Source organism: Pelobates fuscus, chromosome 6 (genome assembly GCF_036172605.1).
Source record: "Pelobates fuscus isolate aPelFus1 chromosome 6, aPelFus1.pri, whole genome shotgun sequence".
NCBI classification, from domain to species: Eukaryota; Metazoa; Chordata; class Amphibia; order Anura; family Pelobatidae; genus Pelobates; species Pelobates fuscus.
The window spans coordinates 261,893,878-261,917,338 of record NC_086322.1 but is presented as its reverse complement, the minus strand read 5'-3'; the positions used below and the strand labels follow the sequence as shown (position 1 = coordinate 261,917,338).

At 43.4% G+C, this 23,461-nt stretch overlaps 1 protein-coding gene across 1 annotated transcript in view; it reads right to left on the bottom strand.

The window, feature by feature from the left end:
* GRIN2C (glutamate ionotropic receptor NMDA type subunit 2C) overlaps nt 1-23,461 on the bottom strand; it is a 70,789-nt gene that overhangs the window by 34,540 nt on the left and 12,788 nt on the right. Inside the window, exon 9 of the mRNA XM_063425431.1 lies at nt 6,572-6,801. Coding sequence (XP_063281501.1) covers nt 6,572-6,801 — 230 coding nt within the window. The remainder of the gene's footprint in view (nt 1-6,571; nt 6,802-23,461) is intronic.

Sequence of the window (23,461 nt, the reverse complement as noted above, 5' to 3'; positions counted from 1 at the left end):
AGAAAGGTCAACAAATTTAAATCTGTTTAGTTTAGAACAACTGTGCCACAGGCGGGATATGATATCTGTGAAGAAATTACCCTTTTATTCTGTATTTCTTCATGGTTCCCTTCTATTTCTGCATGTTTCCATTCGGTAGATGAAACTACCGAACAAAGACCACCCCTGGCTCATTTAACTTAAAAACCGACATCAATTAAACCCTCTACGTGTGCGGCCAGCGTTCGTACTACTGAACGCTACGTGGCTGAGAAAACCGCGGCCATCTTTTTTCATACGAACAAAGGCAGCGGGACTTGGTCGTCGAGTGTCTGGAACTTAAATCGGACACTCGACTTCCCGAACACCGGTCTCAAACACACGAACGCTGGAACTATATGTACCGATTAGCTAGAAGAGCGCTATTCGGTACGGTTGTGCATACGAATGAGCGGAACAATCGCTGCTAGGAGCCAGGGGAATCCATTCGGTACTTTTGTTCGTTTTTCTCCTTTTTCTAAAGTGACCGGCAAAACCACCCAAACTTGTGGAACTATTTTGGGCAGCCCACCCACGGTGAACCAGTCACAAAGGACTTCCATGGTTTTTGAGAACCCCTGAACCGATCTGGGTGAAATTTGAATATGTTGGTCACCCAGATCGGGGCTATCAGGGGCTATTTGTGGGGATACTCCATGTATAAAAGGGTGTTCCAGATATTGGGGAAAACAGTGATTTTTCTGCCTGGAGATAATCAAGTTATTACTTTATCAGACTTGATTATCTCCAGGGCTAGGGGAGGGAATTATATGTTTGTGCTGGGTGTGCTTTATGTTTTTACAGTACGGGATTGGTTACATGTTGTCCCTCCCTGTGGGATGTCCCCTTGCATGGGGACTTGCATAAAAGCCTGTGTGTGTTAATTAAAGCCAGTTCATCATGTACCCTGCTTCTTGACTTCGGCTGTTATTTGGAATTCGTATGCTTTACTAAAGGAATTATCTTGTGAAGCTATTGCTATTTCGTTTGTATTTCGTCTATTGCAACAACCGAATGGAGAGCTATATATACTAGGCTCTGGCGGTTCGGGAGGAAACTACCGAAGGAGGTTTAAATACACTTGGTTTCCTTACAATAACTTTAGACCAATATATTCTGGGCTAATACAAACCATTGCCTGGAAATCTATTCATAGACTGGAATATGCATAGTACAAGTACATTCATTTAGACGGGAAGAAAGGAGATTTAGCAAAGGAAAGGATTTTTTTACAGAACAATAAGGATGTGGGATTCTATGCCTAAATAGGTGGTTTTATCAGAGTCTGTACAGATGTAGAAACAGCAACTGGATGAATATTTGTAAAAACATCATATACAGGGATATCATTTTTAATATGTGGGATAAGAACTTCTTGATCCAAGGAGAGATCTGACTGCCATTCTGGGGTTGAGAAGGAATTTATTTTTGCAAAATTGGAAAGAGCTTAACATTCTTTTATTTTTTATTTTTTGTCTTCTTTTGGATCAACAGCAAAAACAGATGTGAGAAAGGCTGACCTTGATGGATGGACTCTTATTATTTTGGATTGGTTATTTTAACATACATTTTCCAAATGCATTAAGTACAAAATAATGAATAAATACAAGTGGTCGGTCAAGCCTGGAGTACCCCTTTAAGGAAGGGGCAATTTATTATTTATGTCACGAGCAGCATGATCCCTTAAACCACCTTCAACCACTAAAACATTTATTTGTTTTGCATTTTTCCCTGCCTAAATTTCTTCCTCTACTCTTATACTCACAGTGATTATTTATTTTAATTCTAGATTGAAGCATTGAGGATGCATTATAGCGGCACTGTCAATGTTTGTGGACTTTGCCGAATTTTCAAAAACCCCAGATGGTGACATCGCTGCTGGTTATCTGGTGGCCGGTGGGGGGGGGGGGGGGGGGGGAGGACCTGTCCCTTGCGGGCATGGCCATATTGTTGCAATGGGGACTCTTCATGCGGGAGAGAACAGTATTAAGGTCTATGGAGTACCCCACAAGACCACTGATGACGGTCATCAGGATTGACACTGTATCTCTGCCCAGAGTCTTAGAAAGTCAGGCGGAGGAAATAAACTGTAGTAATCCCTACTTTGTCTCTTCATATCTCTTGATTGAAATCTCCAACACAGTCAAAAAGAGTTTTTCATAAAGATTCTATCTTTATGAAATATTAAAGGGACACTATAGTCACCAGAACAACTACAGCTTATTGAATTTGTTCTGGTGAGTAGAATCATTACCTTCAGGCTTTTTGCTGTAAAAAAAAGAGAAAATGCAGTGTTTACTTTACAGCCTAGTGATATCTTCACTGGCCACTCCTCAGATGGCTGTTAGAGATCCTTTCTGGATCATGGCTGCCTAAAATGTATCCAAACATTCAGTATCTTCTCCCTCTGCATGCAGATTCAATTAATTGATTCAATTCATCTCTATGATTGGACATGGCTGTGTTTAAATTGTGCTGACTCTGCCCCTGATCTGCCTCCTTGACAGTCTCAGCCAATCCTATGGGGAAGCATTGTGGTAGATCAGGGTACCACTTCTGATGATTTCAGCAGGCAATGGGAAGGTCTAAAGAAAACAGGGACAAAGTATGCAGCTACAGACTTGAATTCAAGTAAGATTTTACTATATTTATGGAGGCATGAGGGGACCAGGGTGGCTAGATGGTGGTTTTAACCCTGTAGGGTCAGGAATACATGTTTGTGTTCCTGACCCTATAGTGATCCTTTAATCATTTTTAGGGGGAGGTGTCAGGAGGGTGGTGACAGTGCTGCCTTAATTAATGCATATTATATATAATTGGGTTATAGTAACAATCCCTGGATGTTGGGCTAAGGTAACATCCCCAGGACGTACTTGGAAACCAGAGTAATCTGAATGTACCTTTCCTGGTAAAATACTTTGTAATTATTATATCGTAAACATCTCAAGCTAAAAGTGAAATATAACCATCTATACTTTTTCTCCTGGACTTATTCACTTATCATTTTAAGCACAAATACACATTTCCCTTTATTATTGGATATGCATATACATAGGTAAATAAGTTCATGTCAGATGAAAAAAGGAAAACTCAGATCATGCCAAATAGCTGTCTAAAACCAACTCACCAATTACCACTCCAATATAAATATTTAAAGCAGATCACTGGTGCCCTATTATGTCTGTGTTTTGCATAGTATTGCCTTCTCATAATTATGTCTATATGTTACAGTTAAAGTGCAGAAATCAGTTAATGTGCACATTCCCTAGTTAATATGCAGATTAACTAGGGCGATCAGTAAAAGTGCAGAAAATGATTTTGTTTCTCAAATATTTCTCACATTACCTAGGTAATCTGCACATTACCTACTAGGCACTTGTTAAAGTGCAAAAAAACATTCTGTCCTCCATATCTCTGAGGGGCTCACAGCTCTAGAGGACACTATGGTGTGCACAGGCTGCTGTTCTGTTCTTGTCTGGACCCAGGGCTGCCATCAATTTTGGGGCCCCTGACAAAGCACAAGGTCTGCCCCCCCCTGGGCCCGCCCACGCCCTACCTAGTCCGCTGACAATGATGCAGGTCTGAATGTGGTGTGTATAGTGGAAGTGAATTAGAATGTGTGTAATGGATGTAGTGTTTGTGTGTATTAGATACTGTTTGTGTAGTGAATGCAGAGTGTGTGTTTGTATAGCGGATGCAGTGTGTATAGTGAACGCAGAGTGTGTTTTAGTAGTGGATGTAGTGTGTGTACAGTGATGTAGTGTATGTTTGTGTAGTGGATGTAGTGTTTGTATGTACTATATGAAATGTGTTTAGTGGATGCAGTGTCTGTAGTGGATATAGTGTGTATTAGACGCAGTGTCTGTGTATAGTGAATGCAGAGTGTTTCAATTTGTGGTGGATGTAGTGTGTGTACTGTGAATACAGGATGTTTGTGTTGTGGATGCTGTGTGTACAGTTAATGCAGAGTGTGTGTCAGTATAGTGAATCCAGAGTGTGTGTCAGTATAGTGAATGCAGAGTGTGTGTTAGTGTGTAATGAATGCAGAGTGTTTGTGTGTGTGTAGTGAATGCAGAGTGTGTCAGTGTAATGAATGTAGTGTGTGTGTGTTAGTGCAGTGAATGCAGAGTGTGTAAATGTGCAGTGAATGCAGAGTGTGTGTTAATGTGTAGTGAATGCAGAGAGTGTGTTAGTGTGTAGCGGATGCAGAGAGTGTGTTAGTGTGTAGCAGATGCAGAGTGTGTGTGTTAGTGTAGTGAATGCAGAGTGTGTTAATGTGTAGTGAATGCAAAGGGTGTGTTAGTGTGTAGCGGATGCAGAGTGTGTGTTAGTGTAGTAAATGCAGAGTGTTAATGTGTAGTGAATGCACCGAGTGTTTGAGTAGTGGATGTAGTGTGTGTACAGTGATGTAGTGTGTGTTTGTGTAGTGGATGTAGTGTTTGTTTGGACTAGATGAAATGTGTTTAGTGGATGCAGTGTCTGTAGTGGATGTAGTGTGTGTATTAGATGCAGTGTCTGTGTATAGTGAATGCAGAGTGTTTCAATTTGTGGTGGATGTAGTGTGTGTACTGTGAATACAGGATGTTTGTGTAGTGGATGCTGTGTGTACAGTTAATGCAGAGTGTATGTTAGCGTAGTGAATGCAGAGTGTGTGTCAGTATAGTGAATCCAGAATGTGTGCATAGTTTAGTGAATGCAGAGTGTGTGTTAGTGTGTAATAAATGCAGAGTGTGTGTTAGTGTGTAATAAATGCAGAGTGTGTGTTAGGGTGTAACAAATGCAGAGTGTGTGTTAGGGTGTAATAAATGCAGAGTGTGTGTTAGTGTGTAATAAATGCAGAGTGTGTGTTAGGGTGTAATAAATGCAGAGTGTGTGTTAGGGTGTAATAAATGCAGAGTGTGTGTTAGTGTGTAATAAATGCAGAGTGTGTGTTAGGGTGTAATAAATGCAGAGTGTGTGTTAGGGTGTAGTGAATGCAGAGTGTGTTAGTGTAGTGAATGGAGGGTGTGTTAATGTGTAGTGAATGCAGAGAGTGTGCTAGTGTGTAGCGGATGCAGAGAGTGTGTTAGTGTGCAGCGGATGCAGAGTGTGTGTTAGTGTAGTGAATGCAGAGTGTTAACATTTCTGTAACCATATTTATTTTTCTAACCCAATCATATCAAACTACGCCCCAATATTTTGCTAAATTACAACTCCCATGATTCATTGGCCATCTATTGCATTTAAAGAATTCTGGGAATTGTAGGCTATTAACATCTGGGGATGCAGTTTTAAATCCCTAAGCCTTCATGAATCCATTGTGCAGAACGAAATAGAAACTACTAGGCCAGTAGACATCACTAGACAGCTTTTTAATTTTTCCCTAAGTCAACATAACACTGATTCATGATGTTAGTATCAATACAAATACATTGGTAAAGAGGCAAGGTGGAATCATGGAAAAACTGTTAAAGGGGAATTGTCACTTCTCAGGGCTTTTAGTTTTATATTTACTTATTCCTGTATTTAACAAATATGTATTTGTAAGGTGTAAAAACACATTTAAATGTAGAAATCCACACCTCTTTATGGTGAAACATCTTAAGCCTCGATTTGATAAGCTTTCCAAATTATTCCATTTTGTAACAAAAACTATCGAAATTATTTATCTGCAAAGAAAAATCCCATTAACTGTAGACAAACCATTTGACACGTTTTTCTAATAGAATTGAATCACTTGAACGTCTTATTAAATCAAGGTCTTAATTATCGGTCATTCGCTGTTATTAACTCTGTCCTTTGGACCTGGCAGTCAGCATAAAGACTGTATCAAGCGACAAAATAAAAAAAAAATCTATTTCTCCTCCTTCATCACAGTCTGTGCCCTGGCTCTGCTTTGAGTAAACTGGACTGTGATGACATTTTGCTAAATCAATAAAATAAATTTAATATAAAAGATGAAAATAAAGAAAGGTTAAAACAAGCCACGGGTGATTTTTTTATGTTTTATTCAATGGTGTCTTTGCCAGAGAAGTGACAGATTTCCCTTAACTATAATATTAACATTATAAAATAGACAATACAATAGAGGCAGCCTTCAGCACTGCAGATGTTGTGAACTACATCTCCTATAATGCTCTTACAGCCGTAATGCTGGATAAACTTCATGGGAGATATAGTCAACAACATCCGGAGTGGTGCCCACCCTGGTAATGCAGATAATGCATGCAGGTGTCTTTTATAAATTTCAGGCATATCATTTTTTATTTATTTTTTACTTTGTAGTATTTTGATCTATAAAAGTCTTTTAGCCAATTTAGATTTTTTTCTCTACATTGTTTAACTTTATAATTTGGACTTGCTCACACCATGCATGTATGATGCAATATTTTATTACGCAGTTGTAGACTAGACAAGACATGGTAAGATATAGAATTTTCTTTGCAGCACAGAATGTGTTCAGTACAATAAATGCATTCGTCTCGGACAAGCTTAGCAGAACACTGGGCCCCTGGGTAAAATACTGCATGTGTGAAAAGCAAACTATGTGCATAAATAGAAGTGCCAAGCTCACCTTTCTGTCGCTCAGACCAGACACTGTGTCTATATACTGCTCCTGAATCATGAAAGCCGCCAGATTGGCTGTGTAACTGGCCAGGAAGATGACTGCAAAGAAGGCCCACACCAGCACCATGATCTTACTGGTAGTGCCACGAGGGTTCTGGATTGGAACGGAGTTATTAAACACCAGTGCCCAGAGCAGCCACAGGGACTTCCCCACAGTGAAACTCGGGCCCCCCAAACCTAAGGGGAAACAAGGAAATCTTGGCACTCTCTCTTTTATTGTTCTTTCCTTCACTCATATAAATTTACTTCTTATTGTAAGATACATTTCAACATCTTCTATTTTCTTAAAGGGACACTGTAGTCACCAAAACAACTTTAGCTTAATGAAGAAGTTTTGGTCTATATATGATGCCCCTGCAATCTCACTGCTCAATTACCTGCCATTTAGGAGTTACATCTCTTTGTTTATGCAGCCCTAGTCACACCTCCCTGCATGTGACTTGCACAGCCCTCCTAAACACTTCCTGTAAAGAGTCATCTATTTTTTTACACTTCCTTTCTTACACAGTCTGTTACATTTAGAATTTCCTATCTCTCGCTCTGTTAATAGTTTGCTAGACCCTGCAAAAGTCTCCTGTAATGAATTAAAGTTCCATTTACAGAGCAGAAGATAAAAACTTCTAAAGCAAGCTAACATCTGATTGAAAGTGAAACCATTTATTTTCACTCAGGCTGTGTGAGTCACAGCCAGGGGAGGTATAGCTAGGGCTGCATTGATAGAAACAAAAGTAATGTAACTCTTAAATGGCAGAGAATTGAGTAGTGACACCGCAGGGGCATAATCTATACACAAAAATGTCTTCATTAAGCTAAAGTTGTTTGAATTGCTGTAGTATCCCTTTATTCGTACACTCACGCATAATCATTTATTTTATATGCTGTTTGCTTTCCTTCATCAAAACTAACCAGTTTACATTCCTAAACTAATACAGAACTGTCCCTGCCCCCTGTGTACTGTTGTTTTTCTTATTTCAACACTTTTATTATAACCCTGCTGTAATTTAAAAATATATATATGTTCTTCCTTTATTATCATTGTTTCGTCCTGAATCATCGGCAATTAATTTTCTGTCTTCATAGGCATATTCATCTTCTTTCACTAAGTTCAGAGGTAATCCCTGTAAAAAATCTATTATTTTTTTAACAATTAGCCAATACACTTAACCAGTGTAGGTCTATTTATTTGTCACAAAGTCACTATAACATAAATCACGTCTATTTGTTATTTATAGACTAACAGTTAGCTAATGGATGCGTATCTGTCAGTGTGTGTGTATTTAGAAGGCGGGGGAAGGGTTGGGTGGGGGTGGCGGGGGGGGGGGGTGGGGGTGAGGGGGGCGCCTGAGTTTTGTCCTGCCTAGGGCAGCACAAAACCAGGATACACCCCTGACACCAACACACACTCTGCATTCACTACACCGACACACACTCTGCATTCACTACACCGACACACACTCTGCATTCACTACACTGACACACACTCTGCATTCACTACACTGACACACACACTGCATTTACTACACTGACACACACTGCATTTACTACACTGACGCACAGTGGAGGGCTGGCAGCCTTAGGCCTGGGGGGCAAAACCAGTCAAGTGGCCCATTGCGCCACCAAATCAGTTCACCATCCATGCCCACCTTTTTCTGGTTTTATAACGGATATTGATGTTATGCTAATCAGTAGCTCTTTGCCATACCCGCTCCTTCACGGCTCTGACTTTCAATGTTGTCAGAGCACAGGCTGAGAATCTCTGAGCCTGTGCTCTGACTCACTAACTGAGCACCGGAACCACGAGGGAGAGGATATGATCTGACTGCACCTACTGCTGGTGCGCACCAGTGGACCACCAGCGAATCGTTTAAATTAAATATGCTGGTGTACCCAACTTGTGAGCTGTGTTGGCCGCCGGGCGCCTCTGTTGTCATGGCACCCTGCGTGACCGCACAGCTTGCCCACCCCAACGGCTGGCCCTGCTGACACACACTGATGTTACTACTTAGACATCCCTCAATATTAATACAGAGATGAGAGTAAACACCAATAAACTGTGGAAACAGAGCTGATCCCCCCAAGTTTATAAAGGTTTGCTTAGAGGATTTATTCAAGATTAAATCATGCCTCCTCCTCTCTCCCCCATGCGCTGCTCTGTAGGCTGGGAGGAAGTGAAGAGTAATCACAGTCTCCCAGCACAACGCCACCTGTGGCTGCATGGGGAACAGCTGTTTAATGTAATGCTTGCAGGACGGCCAGCTGCCGCAGAACCTCTTTGTTTCCATCTCTGCAAAGGGCTCCAGGCACTGCTTGTTGTGAGTGTGAGCCACTGTAAATTAGGGGCAGAGGGCACTTGCACTGCGGTCAAGACAGGTCTGGGCAGGAGAAGAGTGCAGTGCAATCAGTGCACTCCCCTCCTGTGGGTCACCAGTAGACTGGTGCACCTGCCCAGGATCAGAGCCGGTGCAAGGATTTTTGCCGCCCTAGACAAAATATAAATTTGCCGCCCCCCCCCCCATGTGACATCACAATGCCCCACCTATATGATCTGCCATATGAACTAACGTGCTGCACACAGTGTGTGTTTACATTAAAAAGCCTGCAGGGACCAGCTATAGACACCAGAACCACTTCATTAAGCTATAGTGTCCCTTTAATGTGAGGTAAATTATAGATTAGTGTCACTAATAATATACTAGATTGCCTACTTACAATTAGATGAGGATGATGATGGGCTGCAGTTTGGCTCCACTGGTCTGGTGTAGAACAGGACCTCTGGAGGCTGTTTGCAACTGTGGTCACAAAATTCAACGTTCTGGGAGAATTGGAAGCAGCTCCATTTTTGGGGGGCCTCTTACACAGCTCAAGGTCTGTGCCCCAGTGCCTGACGGTGAGTATGCCCACTCATAAGTCCACTTATATGTTCCACCCACCCATGAGCTCGCTCACAGGGAGTGGAGTGTGTAGGGGATGTGTTATGTGTTATCTCATATGTGTGCTTATGATATGTAGTGTATAGGGATACCAGTTTGTGCAGGTGATGCAGTGTGTTTGTGTGTAGTGGAAGCAGTGTGTATTTGTGTATAAGGGATGTATTATGTGTTTCTGGTTGTGTGTGAGGGATGCATTGTGTGAATCTGTCTTTGTATGCATAAGGGATGCAAGGTGTGTGTCTGTATGTGTGTGCATTGAGTGTAAGAGATGCATTGTGTTTCTGTGTGTAAGAAAAACAGTGTGTGTGTTTGCATGTGTGTGTAAGGGTTTGCATTGTATGTTTCTGTGTATGTGTGCAAATGATGCATTGTCTTTGTGTGTAAGGGTTGCATTGTGTGTGTGTGTAATGGATGCATTGTGTGTTTCTCTGTGTGTAAGTGAAGCATGTTCTGTTTCTGTGTATGTATAGGGATGCATTGTGTGTTTCTGTGTATGTATAGGGGTGCATTGTGTGTTTCTGTGTATGTATAGGGATGCATTGTGTGTGTGTGTGTGTGTGTGTGCGCGTAGTGTTATAGAGCTCCCTGTCTTGCCCCCTGTCCTATAGAGCTATCCCTTCTGTCCCTTAGAGCTCTCCCCTGCCCCTTAGTGGTCTCTCCTCTCCCCCACCCTCCCCTAGCGGTCTCTTCTCACACTCACCCACCCTCCCTGTGCTCTTCTCATCCCCCCTCCACCCTCCCTGTGTTCTTCTCACTCCTCCCTCTGTGTGTTCTCACCCCCCCTGTGTTCTTCTTACCCCCCTCCTCCCTGTGTTCTTCTTACTCCCCCCTTGTTCTTCTTACCCCCTTCTTCTTATTACTCCCCCCTCCCTCTTCTTACTCTCCCCTCTTCTTACTCTCCCCCCCTCCCCTCTTCTTACTCTCCCCCTCCCCTCTTCTTACTCTCCCCCCCTTTCTTACTCTCCCCCTCCCCTCTTCTTACTCTCCCCCCTCCCCTCTTCTTACTCAACCCCCCTCTTCTTACTCCCCCCCCTCTTCTTACTCTCCCCCTCCCCTCCCCTCTTCTTACTCTCCCCCCTCCCCTCTTCTTACTCTCCTCTCTTCTTACTCCCCCCTCCCCTCTTCTTACTCCCCCCCTCCCCTCTTCTTACTCCCCCCTCCCCTCTTCTTACTCCCCCCTCCCCTCTTCTTACTCTCCCCCCTTCTTTTTACTCTCCCCCCTCTTTTTACTCCCCCCTTCCCCTCTTTTTACTCCCCCCTTCCCCTCTTTTTACTCCCCCCCTTCCCCTCTTTTTACTCCCCCCCCCTTCCCCTCTTTTTACTCTCCCCCCCCTTCCCCTCTTTTTACTCTCCCCCCCTTCCCCTCTTTTTACTCTCCCCCCCTTCCCCTCTTCTTACTCTCCCCCCCTTCCCCTCTTCTTACTCTCCCCCCCCCTTCCCCTCTTCTTACTCTCCCCCCCCTTCCCCTCTTCTTACTCTCCCCCCCTTCCCCTCTTCTTACTCTCCCCCCCCATCCCCTCTTCTTACTCCCCCCCCCTTCCCCTCTTCTTACTCTCCCCCCCCCCCATCCCCTCTTCTTACTCTCCCCCCCCATCCCCTCTTCTTACTCTCCCCCCCCATCCCCTCTTCTTACTCTCCCCCCCCCCATCCCCTCTTCTTACTCTCTCCCCCCCCTTCTTCTTACCCCTTCCCTGTAGGTGGCCGAGCTGCACTCCAGTCCGCGGTCCCGGCCGGAGTGATAGGAAGGTGCTCAGTGTGCACCTTCCTGTCAGTCCGGCCGGGTACAGGAAACAGAAACTCCTGTTCCGCGCGGAACAGGAGTTTCTGTTTCCTGTACCCGGCCGGACTGACAGGAAGTGCACACTCAGTGTGCACCTTCCCATCACTCCTGCCGGGACCGCGTACCGGAGACCAGCTCGGCCACCTACAGGGGAGGGGAGGGAAGGGAGAAGCAGCTGCAGCCGTCTGAGCGCTCTTTACAGAGCGCTCGGCGGCTGCAGCATTTAAAGGGCCGGCCCACCGCGGCCGGTCCTAAAATTATTTCGGGCGGCCTGGGGGGCAATTGCCTCCCTGCCCCCCGGCCCAGCCCGCCCCTGCTGACGCACTCTGCATTCACTTGTCATGCCTTAAGTCTGGTATCCTCTTACTTCCGGGTTCCACGGAGCTTAGCCACACCCCCTTATGACACGGTCTCCTTACTTAATGCGACCGCACCAGCTGATAGACGCTGGATTATTGAACTACGTACCGCACTCACGAACCGGCTACAAACTTCTCTGTGAAAGCCATCTGTTACCGGACCGGACTGGAAGACTACTCACGTCCCTTCACCTCTCCTTATCCTCGACTAAAGCCTGAACTCTCTACACACATATCATTGGATATAACCGCCTCTGAGGAGAACTTGGGAATCTGTTTTCTATTTACCGGAAGCTAAGTAACATTAAACCTCTGTGATAAGAGTTACATATCTAAAGCCTTTATTGCCTGTTACCAAAGTCTTATTATCAAACAACCCAGCTACAGCTATTTTCAACCTATCCACTATTCAAGTTAGCTGCACCTGTCTTGCTTCAGATAAATGCTAATGGAACAAACTATTGTAATTGCTTATCACCTAACTTGTTAACTCAACAAACAGACTCTAAATGATTCAGAACCTGCTAATTGCAACCGTTTATTATTTAAAGCTACAGTGCCTGTAATTCTGGACTTAAGCAAACCGTTTATTATTTAAAGCTACAGTGCCTGTAATTCTGGACTTAAGCAACCGTTTATTATTTAAAGCTACATTGCCTGTAATTCTGGACTTAAGCAACCGTTTATTATTTAAAGCTACATTGCCTGTAATTCTGGACTTAAGCAACCGTTTATTATTTAAAGCTACATTGTCTGTAATTCTGGACTTAAGCAATCGTTTATTATTTAAAGCTACAGTGCCTGTAATTCTGGACTTAGGCAACCGTTTATTATTTAAAGCTACAGTGCCTGTAATTCTGGACTTAAGCAACCGTTTATTATTTAAAGCTACATTGCATGTAATTCTGGACTTAAGCAACCGTTTATTATTTAAAGCTACATTGCCTGTAATTCTGGACTTAAGCAATCGTTTATTATTTAAAGCTACAGTGCCTGTAATTCTAGACTTAAGTCACAATATCTTCTAATTGTTCTAATAAATATTCAAGCTCTAAGAAATCTGCAGTTGTGTTCCTTCATAACAAATGTTAAACGTGACATCACTACACTGACCCACACACTGCATTCACTACACTGACACACACTCTGCATTCACTACACTAACACACACTCTGCATTCACTACACTGACACACACTCTGCATTCACTACACTGACACACACTCTGCATTCACTACACTGACACACACACTGCATTCACTACACTGACACACACTCTGCATTCACTACACTGACACACACATTGCATTCACTACACTGACACACACTCTGCATTTACTACACTAACACACACAGGGCCAGATTAAGAGCCCATTGGACCTGGTGCTGAATTATGATGGGCCTAATTACAGAATCTTATCGACCAAAAACACTAAAACCGTCATACCTCCCAAGCGTCATGTATCTGATGGAGATGGTGTTGGAGGGAAACTCAAAGGATGCAGCTATAAGAAAACACATACTCTATGCTAATCTCTCTCTAATTTATGCTTTCATCTTTCAAGTAAATCCATACTCCCTAACAGCAGTGTCCATTGAAGCAGGAAGTCACTGGGCGGGGTGGTGGGCCACTGATGCAAATCACGTGACCAGAACTGGCAAAAGGGGCGAACATGCCCAAAAAAGGGGGCATGTCTGTCCAAAGAATTGGAAGGCCAGTCTGGCATCAGTTTCCCTATGTATCACAGTGTCAGTGTTCCCATGTCGCCCAGTGTCCCCATGTCTCAGTGTGTCCCATGTCACTAGGATACTAGTACCAGACCTTTTGCTTTGTCAGGGGCCCCAAAATTTCTGGTGGCAGCCCTGTCCCCAGTTAAGGGGCAAAGCATTTTGCAATGGTTTGCCTCTTACAATGACATTTATTCATTGACTGAGAATTCAGTGTTCTCAGCCAATGAATGAACTTGTGTACACAGAATTAAAGGGTCTATAGTGTCTGGAGTCCCCTGGCACTGTCCTTCCATTTAGTGTTAAACCATTTTTTATATTTTAATTCTATACAACATTATCCTGCTTGGGCTAAAGAGGAAGCATCAGCCTGAGCAGAAATGGGTCACTGTGATTGGCTGAGAGTTGGCTACAGCTCTCCTTCTAAAACAGTTATTGCCCCCTCTGCCTGCACTGCTAGCTCTTTCTTTACAGAAAAAAATGGGAATTGGTGGTACACCCAGAACATGCTCGTTTGAGCAGGGCCCTCTTCAACCTATCGTTCCTGTAAGTTTTCTTGTAATTGTCCTATTTATGGTTTAATCCCCCCTCTCATAATATTGTAAAGTGCTACGGAATCTGTTGGCGCTATATAAATAATAATAATAAGCAGTGGTGCTGCCGTAAAGACAAAAAACATATACAAAATACAGTTAAAGGAACAGCGCACACACAAACAGCGCACACACAAATAAAAACAGGTTTACATTTAAATTGGCTACTTAAAATCACCTATCTTAGCAAACAAACATGGGGACTCGATTCCACCACACGGCCATACTGTGTCAAGCTCACCACTATGTCACAGCACCCCAATATTGGTGGGTCCCACACTAATTCCAACATGGGAGATTTAAATGCTAACTTGCAATACTTACTTCAAAAGAATCCTTTCTTAATACATCTTCGGGAGCAGGGACAAGTGCAGCCAGCAAACTGGCTAAATACTCTGTTACTGGAATCCCTAAACAAACCAGACAGGACACACAATTCACGATAAAAGTGGCACACAGTATTTTATTTACACTTAGGTCTTACCCCTATTTGTATTACCGTAAACTTATGGTGACACACTCTAACCCATAAACAAAACATATTCATACTGGGAATTATGCAGGCACTCATATAATACGATACAATATTCATAAAGGGATGGAGAGGGCAAAGACTAACAAGAAATATGCCCCCTGCCTGCATAAACCTTATTATGCAAATCTACCTGAATATGCAAATTATGGAGCCTTGCTATTCAGCTAGTGCACATAACTGTTCTTCACAACCAACAGGTGGTGCTGTACAGACTTGCAATTTCATTCAAAACCAACAGGTGGAACTGAACAGGCTCCAAAGCCGAATCCATTATGTTGGTAGAGTGCATCAGAAGGACAGGAGAGCACACAAGGCTTATGATACACAACATAACTATAATACACACCCTGCACCTATAATGTGCACAGGATGACTTATACATAAGAACAATATGTGGAGCTACATGAAGTGTCAGACATATGCTGCCAGTGATGGTGACTACTGTCACAGACTCGTCACTCGTCAACAAGAGGCACAGTTGTCAACACTAAAAAGGGCTCCTTACCTTACCATAAATGTTCTTACCAAAAAGTATAATGCTACATTCAAACAAATATTTAGAATATTTTGAGATACATCTGTACGGAAAGTGTAAGAAAGCCAATTCTGAGTCTCTTTGACTCCAGAAAACCAAAGTGACAACCTTAATCTCCAAGTAGAAATAACAGTGGTAGATATTCAAAGGGTACTAGCCCAGCATAATTCCTGCAAGGGCACAGAGAATACTCAACCAAGTCATCATAAAAAAAGAGCCAGAACAACATTTCAGTTACGGCAGGCCTCTCTAGCTTAACACATTGTCAGAGGTCAAAATGTCACAATAAGAGGGAGACTGGGTAAATATGGAATCCATTCCTTAATTAAATTAACTTGTTATTTTAAAAAACAAACTTTGTAATTGTAGCTGCTGAGGTTTTTCTACTGTTCATTGTGATATGGCTTGATTGAATTGAGGTTGATTTTGGATGCTATTCTGGTAGCTTTTATAAGTTAATTCTATAGGTCAGGGATTGGCAACTTTTTAGTAGCACTGTGCCAAAACAAGACCCTGAAGTCCATTGGTGTGACCGTCCTATTTTTTAAATTGAGGTATGTATGTTGCGGTACTCTGCTTGTGTTATTATGTGTGCTACAGTTGCTTTGTATCGTTGTATTTGTGCGTATATGAGCTGTTATATTGTATATGTTCATGAGTAGTTTGTGATATTCTGTATGATGCCTGAATGTTGGCAGTGTATGGGGGCTGCTTGTGGAATTGTGTGTCTGGGTAATATGTCACATTGTGTGTTTGGTGGTGTGTGTATGTGTGGAGCTGCTTGTGGTATTGCATCTGAGAGGTTGCTCGTGGGATTGTGTGCGTATATGTGGATTATCAGTGGTGTTGCATTTGTGAGGACTGTTTGGGTACTCGTGTATTGGCTGTTTGTATTATTTGTATGACGGGAGGCTTATTCTGCAGCTCTGTGTATATCAAGCAGTGTGGGTGACTTCACTCTGATCCAGTGGGGACCGGGCTGGCCAGTTACAGGTCAAGGGCAGGAGCTGAGATAGCTGCAGTGGGCTGCTTTACTTCAGTGCAGATTCGCGTTCAAAAATGCTGGGAGGAAGTGATCTGAGATCACTTCTTCTAACTCCTGCAATGCGTACATTGAGGATTGTCCCTCAACACCTGCAATCACAGCTTGGTTTGCACTAGCAGATATATGAAGTCCCACTGGCACTCTTGATAGGCCAGAACTTGTTTTTCTCTGGCAGCCTTGAGTGCTATGTAAAAGGCATCTCAAGTGCCATGCATTGCACATGTACTACTACTATAGGTTGCTGACACATGCTATGGGTAGTATGTAAGTTAAAAGAATGATAGGTACGCACCTTGTACTTCAAGCAAAGATGTAGCAGATTGTAGCATGTCTAGAAGTGACTGATCACTCACATTAAATAGCCTTGAAATGCCATTATCTATGTGCCAAGGAAGATCTAGGATCTAACACACATTAACCAAACTGTATTGCCAACCTTCTATTATGGTATCCAAGACATAATTGGACTGATTAAAACAACCTAGTCTTTTGAAAATAAATTCAGTGGCGGCTTCAGGCTTTTGCGAGTCTTAAGGCGGACCTCAAACACGAGGCCCCCACTAACAGCCACAGTAAAAAAAAATATTTGGTTTCCATTGTGTGTGTATAAGGAGCTGTAGTTATGTTGAAGGGCAGGTTTGCAGCACTGGATACAAAAAGGTAGTTTCTGTTCAGAGGCTTCCAGCGTCGTGGCTTCTTTTGCCACTCAGTTTAGTTACGGCATAATTTGCAAATGAAATGAATTAGCAATAAACAAATTTAATTAGCAATTATGTTAATTGTGTATACACGATTGCTGGGTATGGTTGCATAATCTGGCAGTCATATATATAAGTAAGTGCCGCTGTGAAGGGGTTATTAGCAACAAAAATGCAAATTTTGGTTGAGCAGAAAAACCTTACAAAAATAATTTAACAGATAATAAAGTTACAAATAAGTAAGTAGTGTCATAGATATTTCCCCCACATACTAAATAATCCTTTACATGTGTATTATCCTATATGTGTTGCCCCATATATTGCATATGCATACCCCACAAGTATCCCTATTTAGGGGGCATAATTACATTTAAGTTGTATACATTTTTCTTACTAAGTCACCTACAATTTCTCAGATCAACCCTGCCCCTGGCCATGCCCCCACTCACACCCCTAAATGAAAGTGTCCCTCTTTGTCCGTCCGAAATGTTTGGAAGTATGTATATGTATGTATATTATAAATGTTGCCACCTTACCTTTGCATTGTCCATACCATCCTCACATTGCAGCCATAGACACACACATGCATGTATGCACACATATACACACACACATATACACATTAATACAAGAACACATATACACACGCTGATACATGCACATGCATACACACAAACGCACTGATGCACAGAGACACACACATTGCCAAATACAGAGTATCCGTGTGTGAATGTGTATGTTTGTGTCTCGGACTTCTTGCAGTGTGTTGTGTGTATGGGGGTCTGCCTGTGGTCTTTGTGCATTTTCTTTGTGGTGATGCTGTGTTTAATGACTGTGTGTGTATGATTACTGTCTTCAGGGGGTAACCATGGCAGGGTGACTTAAGGGATAACAGTGGCAGGGTGAGTGTGACAGGGCAAAGAGGGTAAATGAGACGGGGTGTGAGAGGATTAGGGGAGAATGTGACATGATTAGGGGGTTAATGTGACAAGTTGAGTGTGACAGAGTTGGAGAAAAGTATATGGCATGTTTGGAGGAGGGAGTGTGATAGAGCAGGATAGGCAAGTCTGACAGCTTTACTGGTGTTAATGTAACAGAGAGTGTGGCATGATTGGGGGTGAGTGTCACAGGGTTGGGATTAATATGGTTGGAGGAGGAATGTGACAGTGTGAGGTGAGGTGGATATGTGTGTGTGTGTGTGTGTGGGGGGGGGTAGTTTAACAGGGTTAGTGTGGCGAAGCAAAGGGAGTGAGTGTGAAAGGCATGGGTGGATGAGTGTGACAGGATTAGAGACGTTAAAGGCCCCAGGGAGAGTGCGCAGCTTAGTGGACAAGGGCACATGTATGAGTGTGGGAATGGATGAAGCATGATTGGCTATGTGTTACATGTGGGGGTGTGATATGCGAGGAAGTGGGTGGTGACAGATCAGACTGACCTCAGTGCCACTTAGGAGCCGGGCCAGCAACAGTTTTCTACCCCCCTCCCCCACACACAGCACCCCTACCCCCCACAGACAGCACCCTTACCCCCCCCCCCCCCCCCACACAGCACAGCATCCCCCCACACAGCACAGCAGGGCTGCCATCAGAAATTTTGGGGCCCCTGACAAAGCACAAGGTCTGGGCCCCCCCCCGCCCCCTCCCTCCCGGGCCCGCCCACGCCCTACCTAGTCCGCTGACAATGATGCGGGACTGAATGTGGTGTGTATTGTGGAAGTGAATTAGAATGTGTGTAATGGATGTAGTGTTTGTGTGTATTAGATAATGTTTGTGCAGTGAATGCAGAGTGTGTGTTTGTGTAGCGGATGCAGTGTGTATAGTGAACGCAGAGTGTGTTTGAGTAGTGGATGTAGTGTGTGTACAGTGATGTAGTGTGTGTTTGTGTAGCGGATGTAGTGTTTGTATGTACTAGATGAAATGTGTTTAGTGGATGCAGTGTGTGTATTAGACGCAGTGTCTGTGTATAGTGAATGCAGAGTGTTTCAATTTGTGGTGGATGTAGTGTGTGTACTGTGAATACAGGATGTTTGTGTAGTGGATGCTGTGTGTACAGTTAATGCAGAGTGTGTGTCAGTACAGTGAATCCAGAGTGTGTGCATAGTTTAGTGAATGCAGAGTGTGTGTTAGTGTGTACCGAATGCAGAGTGTGTGTTAGTGTGTAGTGAATGCAGAGTGTGTCAGTGTAATGAATGTAGTGTGTGTGTGTTAGTGCAGTGAATGCAGAGTGTGTGTAAATGTGTAGTGAATGTAGAGTGTGTGTGTTAATGTGTAGTGAATGCAGAGAGTGTGTTAGTGTGTGGCGGATGCAGAGTGTGTGTTAGTGTGTAGCGGATGCAGCGTGTTAATGTGTAGTGAATGCAGAGGGTGTGTTAGTGTGTAGCGGATGCAGAGTGTGTGTTAGTGTAGTGAATGCAGAGTGTTAATGTGTAGTGAACGCAGAGTGTGTTTGAGTAGTGGATGTAGTGTGTGTACAGTGATGTAGTGTGTGTTTGTGTAGCGGATGTAGTGTTTGTATGTACTAGATGAAATGTGTTTAGTGGATGCAGTGTGTGTATTAGACGCAGTGTCTGTGTATAGTGAATGCAGAGTGTTTCAATTTGTGGTGGATGTAGTGTGTGTACTGTGAATACAGGATGTTTGTGTAGTGGATGCTGTGTGTACAGTTGATGCAGAGTGTATGTTAGTGTAGTGAATGCAGAGTGTGTGCATAGTTTAGAGAATGCAGAGTGTGTGTTAGTGTGTAATAAATGCAGAGTGTGTGTTAGGGTGTAGTGAATGCAGAGAGTGTCAGTATAATGAATGTAGTGTGTGTGTAAATTTGTAGTGAATGCAGAGTGTGTGTTAATGTGTAGTGAATGCAGAGAGTGTGTTAATGTGTAGTGAATGCAGAGAGTGTGTTATTGTAGTGAATGCAGAAAGTGTGTTAGTGTAGTGAATGCAGAGAGTGTGTTATTGTGTAGTGAATGCAGAGAGTGTGTTAGTGTGTAGCGGATGCAGAGTGTGTGTTAGTGTAGTGAATGCAGAGTGTTAATGTATAGTGAATGCAGAGAGTGTGTTAGTGTGTAGCGGATGCAGAGTGTGTTAGTGTAGTGAATGCAGAGTGTGTTAATGTGTAGCAAATGCAGAGTGTGTGTCAGTATAGTGGATGCAGTGAGTGGGTTAGTGTGTAGTGTATGCAGAGTGCATGTTGTATTAGTGAATGCAGTGTGTGTATTGTATTAGTGTATGCAGTGTGTGTGTGTTGTGTTAGTGTATGCAGTATGTATGTTGTGTTAGTGTATGCAGTGTGTGTGTTAGTGTATGCAGTGTGTGTTGTATTAGTGTATGCAGTGTGTGTTGTGTCAGTGTATGCAGAGTGTGTGTTGTGTTAGTGTATGCAGCGTGTGTTGTGTTATTGTATGCAGCGTGTGTTGTGTTAGTGTATGCAGAGTGTGTGTTGTGTTAGTGTATGCAGTGTGTGTTGTGTCAGTGTATGCAGTGTGTGTTGTGTCAGTGTATGCAGAGTGTGTGTGTTGTGTCAGTGTATGCAGAGTGTGTGTTGTGTTAGTGTATGCAGTGTGTGTGTGCTGTGTTAGTGTATGCAGTGTGTGTTGTGTCAGTGTATGCAGAGTGTGTGTTGTGTTAGTGTATGCCGTGTGTGTGTTGTGTCGGTGTATGCAGAGTGTGTTGTGTCAGTGTATGCAGAGTGTGTGTTGTGTCAGTGTATGCAGTGTGTGTGTTGTGTCAGTGTATGTAGTGTGTGTTGTGTCAGTGTATGTAGTGTGTGTGTTGTGTTAGTGTATGTAGTGTGTGTGCTGTGTTAGTGTATGCAGTGGGTGTGTGTTGTGTCAGTGTATGTAGTGTGTGTGTTGTGTTAGTGTATGTAGTGTGTGTTGTGTCAGTGTATGTAGTGTGTGTGTGTGTTGTGCCAGTGTATGCAGTGTGTGTGTGTTGTGTTAGTGTATGTAGTGTGTGCGTGTGTGTTGTGTCAGTGTATGCAGTGTGTGTGTTGTGTCAGTGTATGTAGTGTGTGTGTGTGTTGTGTCAGTGTATGTAGTGTGTGTGTGTGTTGTGTCAGTGTGTGCAGTGTGTGTGTTGTGTCAGTGTATGTAGTGTGTGTTGTGTCAGTATATGCAGTGTGTGTGTTGTGTCAGTGTATGTAGTGTGTGTGTGTGTGTGTGTGTTGTGTCAGTGTATGCAGTGTGTGTGTTGTGTCAGTGTATGTAGTGTGTGTGTGTTGTCAGTGTATGTAGTGTGTGTGTGTGTTGTGTCAGTGTGTGCAGTGTGTGTGTTGTGTCAGTGTATGTAGTGTGTGTGTGTTGTGTCAGTGTATGTAGTGTGTGTGTGTGTTGTGTCAGTGTGTGCAGTGTGTGTGTTGTGTCAGTGTATGTAGTGTGTGTGTGCTGTGTCAGTGTATGTAGTGTGTGTGTGTGTGTGTTGTGTTAGTGTATATAGTGTGTGTGTGTTGTGTTAGTGTATGTAGTGTGTGTGTTGTGTTAGTGTATATAGTGTGTGTGTGCATGTTGTGTCAGTGTATGCAGTGTGTGTGTGTGTGTTGTGTCAGTGTATGTGTGTAAATGTGCAATCTGGGGTGAGGGGGCATTTTAACATAATTAAAAAAAAAAAAAATTTAATTGTTTCTCCCCCCTCCCTGCTTACCTGTGTCTAGGGAGGGGGGAGATTCCATCCCTGGTGGTCCGGTGGGGGGCCCCCCGGCTTCCCTGTTACCGCAGAGGGGGCCCAGGCAGCACACAGCTTCACCTCTCTTCTCTCCTCCAATAACTCTCGCGAGACCCGCGGAGCATTGCCATGGCAACCGGGTCTCGCGAGAGTTATTAGCAGAGAGAAGAGAAGAGGCTGTGTGCTGCCTGGGCCCCCTCTGCGGTAACAGGGAAGCCGGGGGCCCGCGGCTGCACACATAGATCGCGATATTCGCTATCTATATGTGCAGAGAGGGAAAGTGGGGCCCAGGACTGCCAAAAAAGTCCGGGCCCCCCAGGGCCGCCGGGCCCGTGACAGCCGTCATGGTTGTCACCCCCTGATGGCGGCCCTGCAGCACAGCACCCTACACCCCACACAGCACAGTACCCCAACTCCCCCACACAAAGCACACCTACCTCCCACACACACAGCACCCCTACCCCGCACACACACAGCACCCCCCCTCACACACAGCACCCCTCACACACACACAGCACCCCTCACACACAGAAACACAGCAGTCTGTATGTATTCAGCAGTATGTATTCAGCAGACTGTATATGTATTCAGCCGTCTGTGTGTACTCAGCAGTGTGTGTATTCAGTCGACTGTGTGTGTGTATTCAGTGGGCTGTGTGTGTGTATTCAGCAGACTGTGTGTGTATTCAGCGGACTGTGTGTGTGTGTATTCAGCGGACTGTGTGTGTATTCAGCAGTCGGTGTTTGTGTATGTATTCACCAGTCAGTGTTTGTGTATGTATTCAGCAGTCTGTGGGTGTGTGTATGTATTCAGCAGACTGTGTGTATGTATTCAGCAGACTGTGTGTATGTATTCAGCAGTCTGTGTGTGCTCAGCAGTGTGTGTACTCAGCAGTCTAAGTGTGTGTGTGTATTCAGCAGTCTGTGTGTGTATTCAGCAGTCTGTGTGTATGTGTATTCAGCAGTGTATGTATTCAGCAGACTGTGTGTATGTATTTAGCAGTCTGTCTGCATGTGTATTCAGCAGTGTGTGTATTCAGCGCACTGTGTGTATTTAGCAGCCTATGTACGTATTTAGCAGTCGTGTGTGCATGTATTAAGCAGCCGGTGTGTAAGTGTATTAAGCAGTCAGTGTGTGTGTATTGCATTTGTTGGAGATACTAATAAATATAAGCATAATTGTATCTATTTATATAATTATTTAAAATTTGTTTCATTAAACTCTCTGTTGTTGTGTTCTTCTTTTAAAACCAAAGTTGTTAATTAGTTCGGACAACTGTACGAGTTGTTTATTCTAAACTTAAACCTCAGTATTCAGGTTTAATTGCTGTGTTGGCACTTTGAGGAAAGAAAGGTTGGCATGTATTGTGGTTTGGGCACTCAGGCTCAAAAAGGTTCGCCATCACTGCCCTACACCTATTTAATTTCCTAGAACACAATGCAAAATACCCCCTGTCCTGTTAAATTCCATGTTTGCTTGATATAAGTCGTATTCATTCCTCCTGCACATTCTTCTTTATGTTATTTGTGTCTTACATTAACATCAGTCAGTGATCATGGTATTGCTCTCTTCATATGCTTTCATATAAAATTAGTATTTCTCAGATGCAAATCTTCTCTTGAGTCTATAAGTTGTTGCTCTTTACTTTCAATCTCTGTATGCTCTCCTTTAGACTAACTATTCTTCTTGTAAACATTTTGGACCATTCTGCCATTTTATTCATAACTCAGTCTTTTCATCTATACTATTACAAGTCTACAAACTATTCTTCATAGTCTACACTTTTCAGCCACACCATTGAAACCACCTGTTTGATATCGTGTAGTTCCTCCTAGTGCTGCCAAAACCGCTCTGATGGCTCGAGGCATTGACTCTAAATGGGTTCTGTGGTATCTGGTTTTTGTTCCAGCACATCCCACAGCAACTCGATCGGATTGCGATCTGGGGAATTCGGAGGCCAAGGCCACATCTTGAACT